The following is a 12,782-nucleotide window of genomic DNA, read 5'->3' as shown; positions in this document are numbered from 1 at the left end:
AGTAAAAGCAATATTTTGTAACGTTCTTTGCTTTTTAAAAATCACAATACCAAAGATAAGGAAGCGGAACTATTGTTACTTTACTGAATTCCTCTTCATCTATTATATTTACTTCCTGTTCCTGACCCTAATACACCTAACCAAAATGGCAGCAGGAGGAATTTTATGTAGAGCCTTAAGTATAGCCTTTTTTTGGTGAAGACAACCAGAAGTCTTCCCTGAGTTAGAACTCAGACAGGATAAAAAAAGGATAAATGTATTATTTAAGACCAAAAAATTTCTGATTCCAATGGGCATGTAAAGGAGCCCAGAAGAAATATTACATTCTTTTGATGTCTCTTACTCTCTGAAATCTTGCCCCATCCACTGGCCATGCAAAGAATCCCTTCTTCAAATTTATCACCTCTATGGGGAATACAGATTGGCTGAACAGTAGTTCCTGAAAACAACAACAATAATAAAAAATCATAAGAGTCACAGACAAGTGATCCTAAATATATTTGGAAACTGACATCTGGTTGATGTCATAGCTTCCACACTTTCTTCCTAAATGTAATTAATGATATTTTAAAGATTTTTTCTCTCTCAAAAGAACTATCCCATATTCATAGAAATTTAGAAAGTGCTAAGGAAAACAACTCATTGTTAAAAGTACCAAAATGACCTTCCCCAACTACCAACATTTTAGGATGCACCCTTGTTCTTAAGGGGCTTCCCTCATAGCTCAGTTGGTAAAGGACCCACTTTCAATGAGGGAAACCCCAATTCGATTCTTAGGTCAGGAAGATCCTCTAGAGAAGGGATAGGCTACTCACTCCAGTATTCTTGAGCTTCCTAGTGGCTCAGCTGGTGAAGAATCCACCTGCAATGTGGGAGACCTGGGTTCGATCTCTGGGTTGGGAAGATCCCCTGGAGAAGGGAAAGGCTACCCACTCCAATATTCTGGCCTGGAGAATTTCATGGACTGTATAGTCCATGGGGTTGCAAAGAGTCAGACACAATTGAGCAACTTTCACTTCACTTCACTTGCTCTTAAGGGATAGTTTTTCACTCAAGTAACTGAGCACTGTTATGTGGCAAGAGGTCTTCTAGCCCTCAGTAAATGACCAGGAAAAATCCCTGCCCTTACAGAATGCAGATCTGAGCATGAATGAGTGTGAGTGTTAGTGAGAGAGAAAGAGAGACTGAGTTTGGGGTGAAATAGAAGCAATAAATCTAATAATTTAGCTATTATGTAATATGTGCTCTGATTTTTCAAAAAAATCAGGAAAGCATAAGAAAGATGAGAAGTCTGGGGATTAGGGAATATGGCAAGGGTGATGTAATTTGTAAAATGGCAGTCATGCCAAGTTCCATTGAGCAGAGCCTTGAAGGAGCTGAGGGAAGAAATCAGGCAGTCATCTCTGTGGAAAGTATCTGAAGAAGAAAAAAACAAAATGGAAATTTCCTGCAGTGGAATCATGTCATACATGTCTTAGGAACAGTGAGGATTCCAGGATGTCTGGAGCAGACTAAACAAAAGAAATTCTAGTAAAAAATGAACAAAAAAAGAGGTTGGCTACAGGGTTAGGATGATGGGTGATGTCAGCTAAGAAGCTAAGAACACTGATTTGCATCTGAGTGTAATGGAGAACCACTGAAGTGTTTTGAGCAGAGTAATATAATCTGATTTACATTTCAAAAGTATTATTCTGGCTGCTGGATTAATTATAAAAACTAGGGATGCAAGAGAGGAAGTTAGAGATGATTCAAGAGACCATCCAAATTAACCTAGGCAAGAAATGATGGGAGCCTGGAGCAGGATGTAGGAGAGGAGAGGGTGAGACAAGCAATATAATTTTTCTGATGGATTTGATACAGAGTGTGAGAGAAAGAAGAATGAGCAATGAGTATGGTCAATGTCTCTATTTAATTTAACTATTGTTACCAATTCCAACTATGTTCATATATTTAAGTTTTATTGACTCTATTTCAAGTCTTCCTTTTCAGTTAATAGTTTCTTGTTCGTTGGTCATTTTTGATAGACTTTTACTTATTTAAACTTAAAACTTACTTTGTAGCATGTATATCATTTTAACATCTGTAATCTTGGAATGTCTGATTCTGGTTGTTACTTTGGACTCGTGGCAACTTGCTCTGTCTGCTTTTAATTGTGTGTGCTCTCAATCATTAAAGCTCTATGGGAGTACATTCAAGCTGAGATTTAAGGTTCATGTCTTCAAAGAGAATTTACTACCTTTGCTTCTGCCAGAAACCCAATTACTCACCTGGAACAACTTCAAAATCTTGGCTTAGAGTTTTGGGGACGGGTAATGTGAATGCCAGCTTCAAACCTGAATGAAGGCTAGCTCAGGAAAATAGATATTTCTGAGAGCCCTCTGTTCGGGGCCAAGGTTCAAGCAGGTGAATTTTCCTTATTCCCTCACTTTAGGTGGCATATTTTCCTGTCTCTTTCCCTCGATTTGTAAAGCATCACCTTTCAAGAAGTCCCAGGTTACATACATGGAAGGTTCCAATCAGACTCTCTGCTCCCACATCCTACTCCCACGCAGGCTCCTTCCATGGAAAGTTAAGGTTATAGGCTCTTAAAGATCATTTAAATGCTTCAACAGCAGTCACTTGACTTCAGTGTCTGGCTAACTTCTTTGAATTTGTTCACTTTCATTGTTTTTGGTCACTGAACACTTCCCTTTCCTGTGTTTTTTAAAGTAGGCTTTTAATATTTTGTCTAGAATGCTTAGATTATCTGTACTCAGAATGGTGTCAAATATCTTGTCCATGATAATGACAGAAAGGAGAAATCTGAGGACATTTTCAAATGTCCCATACTCCTTAGTTAGAGATGAGTACAGGTAGATGGTCTAGAATATTGCCCAGCCAAGACACTGGAGTACTTAAAATGCTGATTAAGCATACATAAGTTGTGGCTGGTACTTATAGCCTGTGCAGTACTTTTTATATGTTTTAGATTAAACAAAATTATTTTTAAGGAATAAAATTTAGCTATTCTAATATTACTAGATATATATACACACAGAAATTAAAGTTTACTGGTAAAATTAATAAATATAGCTTTTTCCATTACATCGTTTGTATTCTAACTCTCCCTACTTACCAAACTTGACTTTGAGTTTTAGATATAGCAGTGCAATATTAAAACTCATATATCCAAGTCTGTTGTATTCAGGATGGATAATAATTTTTGAGACAGGACTATTCTGTTCCTCCTTATCCTTCTGAAAGAGGTTGTACTCCCCAGCAGTCACTGTCAGACTCTTAATTTGCTTCCTAAAACCAAACAGAAATCTTTCAGTAAGTATAATCCTTTCCTCCAGGAAAGGCTGTCTTGATTTCATGTAATTAACATGATTAATGTATCTTTCGAGATTTCCAAATCTTAAAAGAAGATGTACTTTTATTAGTGATTATTACTATTGTTATAATTTCTATAAATTATAGCTATCTACAAAAAGTCATGGTTTTCAATCATGGAGTGTTTACATTCTGTGAACTCTTTCTCCTATTGTCACTCATCTTTCTGCATAAAATATTCAGGTATCTTTTGTACATAAACCAGTCTCTATATATGTATGCTCTACCATTTTAAACAAGATATAAAAGTTGTTCCTACTGTCCTTCTTTTTCTCTTACTAGCACACTCTTTTAATAGTATTTTTCCCTCCTAATTACTGAAAAGTAGATTATTAAAACATTGACTCATCCATTTAACATTCGATGCTAATACTTTATTAGAATCAGTAACCATCAACCCACCCTCCACTAACTCTACAAATCATAGATTATGTGTGGAATCTTTGAGGTCTCTGATTAGTAGAGTAGAAAGCACAAGAAATCTTGGGCTACACACAAGCGTCTGGGAATCAGGAAAGTCAGTCAGTAGGTGGACCAGATGGAAAAAATGAAGAAAGGGACTAAGGTTGATCCTTGCACAGCATTTAGGGCATCGACTCTCCCAGTCCAATTGCCATGGATCAAGGTCTGATAAGTAATGGAAATCCAAAACTTACTCATTGAGGCTAATCAGGCAATGTACTGCTGTAACAACCAGATCATCTTGAATCAAACTTCCTCCACAGAAGTGGTGTCCACCTAATTTCAGGGAGACCTGCCCAAGAAAAAAGTCAGGAACACAACTGATATACATCTCCACATAGATGTCACCTCCTTCAAAAACATTTGAAATCAACTCTTCTAATATGATGTCACATTAAGATACTGATACATTCAATAAATTGGTTAGTAAGAGATTTCTTACAAAGCGAACTTTTTGACAGTGAGGTCAAGTGGGGGTCCATAGTAAAATTACCTGTTAAGCTGGAGTTATGGTATCTAAAAATAGGGAACTAATTCACCATTAGCTCATTAAGAAATCAATGTCTTTATCACACTCACCTGCCATGGGTGTCCACCAACTGTTGAATTTCTCCAACTGCTAATTCTAGAGAAGAACCCAGATTCCAAGACAGTTTCTATACTTTTCAAACCAACTGCACGAATTCCGTACTTCAGTCCTGTGTGGAAGAGCAAATGTGTCACACACCCACACCCACACCCACACCCACACTCACACCCCGGTGCAGATGTTCACTCAGCTGGAGGCTACCCCCTTTTCTCAAAATATCCCCGACCTGAGACTGTCCCACTCAAACCTCATTGACTAGCACTTGCCTGGTGACTCTCCCTGCCCTTTGCAGCCTGAGCTGCCTCAACAAAACTAGACCTGGTCACTGAATGAGGCCCCCCTCCCTCTAGTGAGGGATTCGGGGCTTTCCCTGGGAGGATTGCTGCTGCTGCTGCCAAGTCGCTTCAGTCGTGTCCGACTCTGTGCCACCCCACAGACGGCAGCCCACCAGGCTCCCCCATCCCTGGGATTCTCCAGGTAAGAACACTGGAGTCGGTTGCCATTTCCTTCTCCAATGCATGAAAGTGAAAAGTGAAAGTGAAGCCGCTCAGTCGTGTCCGAATCTTCGAGACCCCAGGGACTGCAGCCCACCAGGCTCCTCTGTCCATGGGATTTTCCAGGCAAGAGTACTGGAGTGGGGTGCCATTGCCTTCTCCGGGAGGGTTAACATGGCATAATTTAGGTGGAATGAAAGATACTGGAGAACATACACTGCTCTGAAACAGAGTCACTGGATTTTAAGTTACTTCCACTTAGTTATCTTTCCTTGGAGGAGAATCTTTAGCACAAGCAAGGTTAGCAGATGTGCCTAAAAACTTGAACTCCAGAATCTAAAAGATTTCAGAAGAATATTCGGCCCAGGCACTTCGTGGGCACACCTGGCCGATGTCTTTGTTGGCCTAGGGAAGAATGAAGGCACCCGGGACCTGGCTCACCTTGGCTGGGCGGGGAGTGGACCACCAGCAACATCAGCAGCAGGAGTGAAACAGCCCCGGGCAATGCCCGTATGGCTCCCGCGCGTGGTGACCCGTCCATCTTCGCCAGACGCAGGCGCTGCAAATCAGCGAAGAGAAGCGCTCCGGCCTCACGGCTCTGAGCTCCCGGAAGCGCCTGCCTACATCACTCCGTCTTTCCGAGCTGGGGGGTGGGTGGCGCATCTGCCTCGCAGCCGGGCACACAGGTGTCCCTCCTCAGGACCAGCCCGGCCGCAGCTGCTCTTCGGCTGCCCAGGTGTCATCGCGTCCCCGCCATTCACTCCAGCAAACAGGAGCGAGGTAACCTTGCAGGCGAGCCAGAGTCAGATGCAGGAGATGCTAGGACAGATGCAGGACCAAGGGGATCAATGGCCTGGAATGCTCGACGCAGGTGAATCTGTTGAATGTGGCCCAAGTCCCAGGGTAAAGGAAGCCGGGCACCCAAGCAGGACACAGGAAGGTTGACCCCGAAAGGAGGAAGACTCTTGAAAGTTTGAGTATTAAAGATCCCACCTAGCTTCTAAAAAGCTTGTTGAAGACCTTGACACTCCTGAGTTTTCAAAAGGACTGGATATGAACGATCAGATTTCTGCCCTACTCCTTTTCTGGGTGTCAGTGTTATCATCAGCTTCAGTGGAATAGACCAAAGCTGGAGGATCCAGCGTTTAAGATTATTAAAATGAATTCACTGCATGTTAGCATTTTTTCAATCAATATTTTCTAGCAAGTAATTTGTGACAAATTAGCTTGAGGTTGGGAGAGGAATAAAGCTAGAATTTGTAATTGATTTATAATTTGTCAAAAAATGAGGACAAAGTTAAGTGAACACTACATATATATATAAACTAACCTAGACACCCAGGCCCAATTGTCTCACTTCTGTATAAAATATAAATAAAAGCTCCTTGAGGTAGACGGGTAAACAAATTAGGGAGACAAGTGGTAGAAAGAAGGACAGGAAAACAGAGATGGTCAAAGCGGAGGGAATGCAGGTACAGTGACAGGCAGGTGACAGCTGAGGGAAGAAGGAACAGAAGGTGAAGTGGGAACCTTGGGCAAAAAGCTCAAAGAATGGGATTGACACCCAAACTTGAGACATACCATCTCAAACCTTTTTGTTTCATGAACCTAAAAGGAGTTTCTGTGATCTTTATATCTCAAGTCTTAGATCACTGAAAAGCTCTAGAGCTGCACTATTCAACAGAGTAGACATTAGCCATATGTGGTTATTCAAATTAATATTAGCTAAAATAAAAATTGAGTTCCTCAGTCACACTAGCTACACTTTAAGTGCTCACCAGCCACCTGTAGCTAGTGGCTACCATATTGGACAGCACAGATACAAAACACTGTCATCATCATATAGTTCTGTTGGACTGAATTGTTTTTGAGAGTAGCATCGTTTTAAGCAAATATACCTTGGATGACAGTTTGAGTAGATGACTCCTGGGTTTTGAGCTTGAGTATTGAGGGAACACCAGGAGGGGGCTTGGTAAGGTAAACAGCTCTTTCCTGAAGATATACAACTACATCTGAGTTCTCCAGGTTATCTCCAGGTAGTAGCCCTCAACACGCTTATCTCTGAGTTTTGCTTTTACTGTAGCAATCCCACAAGTGTTACCATAACCATTTGTGGCCTCAAGGACTCATTACTCTCCAAAAAAGCTCAGATCATCCAAATGGACCCAAACTCCTCTCTTTTTTCTTAGCAAGAATGGGTCATACTAAAGCTACTACAAAGCTCTTACAAAATGAGAGAGAAGGAAGGAAAAAATGCAAGTTGGACCCACAATGTTCAAGTTCATGGCTAACTCTCTTATGAAGCTCAGAAACCGTGACCCCTTGCAGTCTTGTACATGTGGTACACACACAGCTTTGCAGGATCATTAGTGTTTTGTTTCAGACCCGAAGTCTCCATGGGGTTGGACATCATTTCCTGTTACAGCATAGCTCCATTTGTTTCCAGAGTACAAACTCCCAGCTTTAAATGATACCTTGTCCTTCTAATACAGAGGATTGTTCCCTTACAGCCCTAAAAAATAATGCCTTTCCATTAAATAGAAAAAGAGTCTTTCATTGTAAATTGCATACATATCAAAAGCCACGTCATTAGTTTCAGATATAAATTTGCTAGTAAGATGATGGTTTAAATATAAATTGAGTTTGTGGTGATGCTGAAATGGAAGCGTTCTCCTATTTAAGGAAAAACCACAAAACTACAGAAAAGGAAAGGATGTCAAGCAGAGTGAGCTGGACTATCCCAAACTGGATTGAGAAACCTGCATTGAATTTGAACATAATTTCGTTAGGGCAGCATAATAGTGATCTGCTATTGGAGGCCTTCCAGGATGTTTGATGGATGCCCCAGTTCTAAGGATAGTTGAAAAATTAGGAGTGGTTAGGAGACTAACCCAGGAGCAATAAGTAAACCATGGATACATAATGCTTTGTTTAAAAAATAAGTTTTTCCATGCCCACTAAAACTCTGGAACCCTCTCCCAAATCCCACAGGCCTAGGAATGGGCAGTAAAGTGATCATTGGTGACATTAGAAACAGCAATTTCCTTTGAATTTGTTGCAGGGACAGATTTTACTAGGATGTAGACAGAATGTGAAGGACAGAGATAGAATGAGTGGAGACAATTTATTCTGATAGAGTGGCTGTGAAGGACATAGAGATGCGGTAGTAGCTACCACATGAAAAGGAATAAAGGAAAGGTTTATTTCTAAGTGATCTTCATGGTGGCTACCAGTATCTGTGTTTTAAAATAGAACTGAACTGACAAGAGCCAGCAAAAGAAGTTAAAGAAAAAAGAGGTTAAAGATGAGGTTAAAAAAGAGGTTAAAGAATGAAGTTCTACAAGAAGTGCTATCCAGGGCCCAGGATCCTCTTTTTCCATTGTAGCAACAGGAGAATTAGATGCAGGGAAGTTTGCAGACAGAGTGCAGAATACTGAGGAAGTACCTGTTTTCTACTTTGTATTTACACCATCAAGAAAGAGGTGAAGGCATCTATCTCCTCAGTAAGATGAGGGGAGGGTATCTGGAATAGGTAAATACTGAAATGGTCATTGTGTGGCATGAAAAGGACAGCAGGCACCATGCACACAGAACGATGCAATGAAGGAAGGAACAATGGGGGAAAGGAAGAAAGAAGGTATTTTTTTATTTTAAAAGTGGGCACCTAATTGTGACATAAATTTCAGCGGGTACTAACCACAGACCACTTGAGAGATTGAAACAAGACAATTCTTTTCATCATATTTTATATAAAATATACATTTACATAAATTTTATTTTGGAAAGACCTAGGCAAAGTGTACATAATCAGACTTAAATGGGAGAAATCCTTTATGGGAGATATATTTCTAACTGGCACAGCAAAAGTAACAAAAATGTACATTTATATATAACTGATCAAAGCAATCTGAAAAACATGATACAAGTATTTCCATCTAACAAAAGGAAGGATGGGTGGGTCACAGCAAGTCAGCCGATTTCCACATTATAAAAGCAGGCCATGGTTTCTACAGATACTTTAATGTCTTTGGAGGAAATTAAAAAAAATTTTTTTCCCCAGAAACACAACAAAATCGCTAATTTTTACGTGTGAAAGTGTTAATTACTCAGTCGTGTCCAGCTCTTTGTGATCCCATGGACTGTAGCCCACCAGGCTCCTCTGTGCATGGAATTCTTCAGGCAAGAATACTGGAGTGGGTTGCCATTTCCTTCTCCAGGGGATCCTCCTGACCCAGGGATGATCCCCTGGAGAAGGGAATGGAGACTGCAAAATAGGAGTATTTACCTCTGTCACATTAAAGTATATGGGCAGTTCAGTCACTTTTAGGGTTCTGTGTTTTGCTGCAGTAATTATCTTAAGAATTTCTAAAACTAAGAGCCACACTCAACAGTTACCTGTGCGGAGGCAGTGGGCTTTCCATTTGGACTCGGGGGACTCACAGAGCTTGATAGGCCCATAGAATTAACCACTCTTTTAATGTACGATAAACGTGACTGAGACAATTGGTAACTTGTCCTGCTTGAGGCAACTCCTTTGTGGCAGAGCAGGACTAGATTCCAAATCTCCAGATTCTTGGATTGGGTCTCCCCTCCTATGGAGCAGCAAGACAACCCCAAAAGGACATTATGCACATTTGAATTACTTCTATCCACACTAATACAAATACACACCATGTGCGCCACTGAGAATGGGAAAAAATGTCCTGGATTTCTGGACATGGAGAGCTCTTTTTAGTTTGTGGCAAATGTTGATCTAAACTTACAAGCTAATGACCCCATATTGTGATGATGCTAATTTTATCAGTTATGTGCCCTAAAGGTTTTTATGGAAAGGATCCTTGGTGATAAAATTAGAACATTTTTATATGAGCCAGTTGATAGATACTGACTCTGTTGTGACATTATATTTTACTGATAATAAACCATAGCTTGATTGAAGTTATTTCATTTCTTTTAAGTTATATAGCTACTAAAATACAAAAATAAGGAAGTGCTATTTTTGTAAGGATTGCTCAACATAGTTTTCATGTCAGAAACTTCAAGAATAATCATAAAAAGTTACATTTCCCTATATTTTTGGCATTGTAAGTTTTTATCTTATTCAATTGTAGCCCAAACATAAGATTTGACAGGGTTTTTTTTTTTCTTTTTACTCTTTTAAAAATGTCAAAAGATGCTATTTAGATAGTTGTTTTTGTTGTTATTAATGGGAAATACCAACATATGCTTTTATCAAAGTAAATGTGATTTGGAAATTAGGAAAATATTAAAATAAACAATGCCTATAACTGCATTTGCTTTGAGTGCTGTTACTATAACTATAGATTTATTGATCTAAGGTACAAATCTATCACAAACCAGAGAAAAATATTTTTTAAATTTATTGTAATGAGTACAATTAAGAAATAATTAACAAAAGTAGAGATGTATAACTTAAAAAAAAGAGATACAGGTGTAGGCCTAAACTTAAGTCATGGATCCTTCTATGAGTCATAACAAAACATGAATTTTATATACTGGGCTCCTCATCTGGTAGATGAAAATAGCAGGGCCGTTCTCCATCTGAGGACAAAGAGTTCTGTAAATATAAGATCAATTATAGTCCCGTTGCCACAAATGCAAAACCACCTCAGCCAACCCACCTGTTTGTCAATCTTGGCATGGCAGCTTCAACTAACCAAGTGTGCTGTTAAGTCATTCTTTGAAATTCCTTGGCTCACTTTAGTCTAAATTTAGAAGTGGAAACTGTAAAAGACTGTAAACATCTCCTGGCAAAAGTCATTAACTCTTATTAAAGGTTTTAGCCTGCAGTGGCTCTCCAGCCTGGCTGCATATTAGAATCTTAACCTGAGTGGCTGAGGTCCAGTGATTCCCGAAGTGTGCACCCAGGTTATTTTCAAGTCCACTAGGGCCTAGATAGAGCACCTGTGTGTGAGGGGCGAGATCTCAGCTGTCAGCTGAATGTGGCGTTTCAATTTGAGAGGCATGGAAGGTTTGAAAGAAACAGTATGAATCCCACATTTGCTTTTTACTCCTCCTCAAATTAGTTTTTTCAGTCGGCTTGTGTGGAACGCTCTGGATTTTTCTCATTTAGCCTTGTTGAAAAGCAGCTGCACCACCAGTGCAAACCCCTGCACCGAATGAGGTCCTGTGTGTTAGGCACGTCAGACTCCTACACTGGGGAATGTGGAGTACTGTGGGGGCTGGAATCCAAGTGCTGACAATCCTCTTTGTTTTGTGATGGGCTTTAAAATAAACAGACCTAAAAGAATATATCTCAAGAGTCCCTAAAATAAATTTTCCTTTCCTTTAAGGTATTTGAATCTTTGGTTTAGTTCACTACAGTTAATGAGCCATATTTCATGAATACCATTTACAGGTTGAAAACATCTGAGTCAGCTTTGAAATCCTGAATAATTCTTAAGGTTAACATAAGCTTGTAAAGCCATTCTCGTGGCTTCTATGTCAAAGGGCATGTGAAAGGACTGCCACTTATTGGAGAATCTGAAGGCAAGGAGAACTGGTTCTATGCAGGGCAGAAGGACAGGTTAGATAGACTGAACGAACTCCAGCCTTGTTATCAGTTACATTCCTTCCTGTCCTGGGCAAAATAGAATTGTAGGACCCTTTGTTCAAAAATTACTAAGAATTTCAAGCAGAGCATCCAACCAAGCACAAGGTGCACCTGAGTGCAAGACCCTGAGGCCTGCAGAGACTGCATGTCCACGAAGCTAGCTCTACAATTCCATCTCAGGAAGAGGTTACGAACTCACAGCCAAGCCTGCTTTTGTTAAGGGAATCTGGATGAACTCCATGACTAACCAGGGCACCCCATTCTTATTTTGATAAGGATGAGTTCCACATAATATTTCATGTTACAAGAGCAAATAAAAATAGTTATAAAATACACTTAATATCTTTGAAAAATAATATGTGATTTATTTTCTTATAGGTACCATGCAACTATGAAAGCTATTTCGTTGGCTACATCTAAGTGAAAGTATTAACTCAGGACAGAAATACCTGATCCAACAAAAAGTGCTTACTTCTAATGTTCAAAGAGATGCCAGTGTGTGCAGATAGAATGAGACAGAACGACAGAGTGAGAAAGACAGAGGGAGAGAGAGAGATGGAAGGGGTTGGTGGGGGAGAGGGGAAGGGAAAGGGGAGAGAGAGAGACAAGAGACAGAAAACAGAGACAGATGGGGAGAGAGAAAAACATCCAAAAGAAGGCAGAAAAAGTCTCCTGAAGGCCACATGACCCTTTTCTCTCAGAAACTTTTAGGCTGTAGTAGCCATTGCAATTATTCCAACAAATGTACTCTCGTATCTTTAGCAGCCCTTCAGATAAGGCATAATTGCATTTCAAAATTTGGGGCTTGACCTTTTCCATTAACTTTCTACGTATAAATTTTTGTTACTGATTATTCTAAAAAGTTTGTAATTAAAGTACTAGATATTGTTTTTAGCTAGGGTTCCATGTTTTTCATTTTGGGGGTAGAGTAGTTATTTTATAATAAATATTATAGTACATTTCTTGACCTTAGGACTATAGAAGCATAATTTGGGGGACTAAAAATATTTGAAATGAAATTTTAGATACATTTATGATCTATACCATTAAAGACTATTAGAAACAGAAGATCATAGTTGTAATATATACATTATTGGATTACTGATACACACAAACATGTATGCTAATTTAAATTCCATAATCCTTTGTATTTAAAATATTCCTGGCATCATCCCTTTCCAAAGAAATTTTTTTCCTTTTATCTAGATTTACCTTGACAAAAAGTAATAACAACAACACAGAGGCAGTGCTTTCCACTACTGGGGCTAAAAAGAAGCAGAAGGCTTCTTGC

At 39.6% G+C, this 12,782-nt stretch overlaps 1 protein-coding gene across 1 annotated transcript in view; it reads right to left on the bottom strand.

The window, feature by feature from the left end:
• LOC102181933 (ovochymase-1) overlaps nucleotides 1–5,392 on the bottom strand; it is a 67,506-nt gene extending 62,114 nt beyond the window's left edge. Inside the window, exons 1-5 of the mRNA XM_018049053.1 lie at nucleotides 5,359–5,392; nucleotides 4,414–4,532; nucleotides 4,029–4,126; nucleotides 3,116–3,288; nucleotides 344–439 (exon numbers count right to left, since the gene is read on the bottom strand). Of these exons, the coding sequence (XP_017904542.1) occupies nucleotides 344–439; nucleotides 3,116–3,288; nucleotides 4,029–4,126; nucleotides 4,414–4,532; nucleotides 5,359–5,392 (520 nt within the window). The remainder of the gene's footprint in view (nucleotides 1–343; nucleotides 440–3,115; nucleotides 3,289–4,028; nucleotides 4,127–4,413; nucleotides 4,533–5,358) is intronic.

The sequence above is a fragment of the Capra hircus genome, chromosome 5, assembly GCF_001704415.2.
Source record: "Capra hircus breed San Clemente chromosome 5, ASM170441v1, whole genome shotgun sequence".
In the NCBI taxonomy this organism is placed as follows: domain Eukaryota; kingdom Metazoa; phylum Chordata; class Mammalia; order Artiodactyla; family Bovidae; genus Capra; species Capra hircus.
Note: the sequence above shows the minus strand (reverse complement) of the source record. Positions and strands in the feature narration are given on the sequence as shown.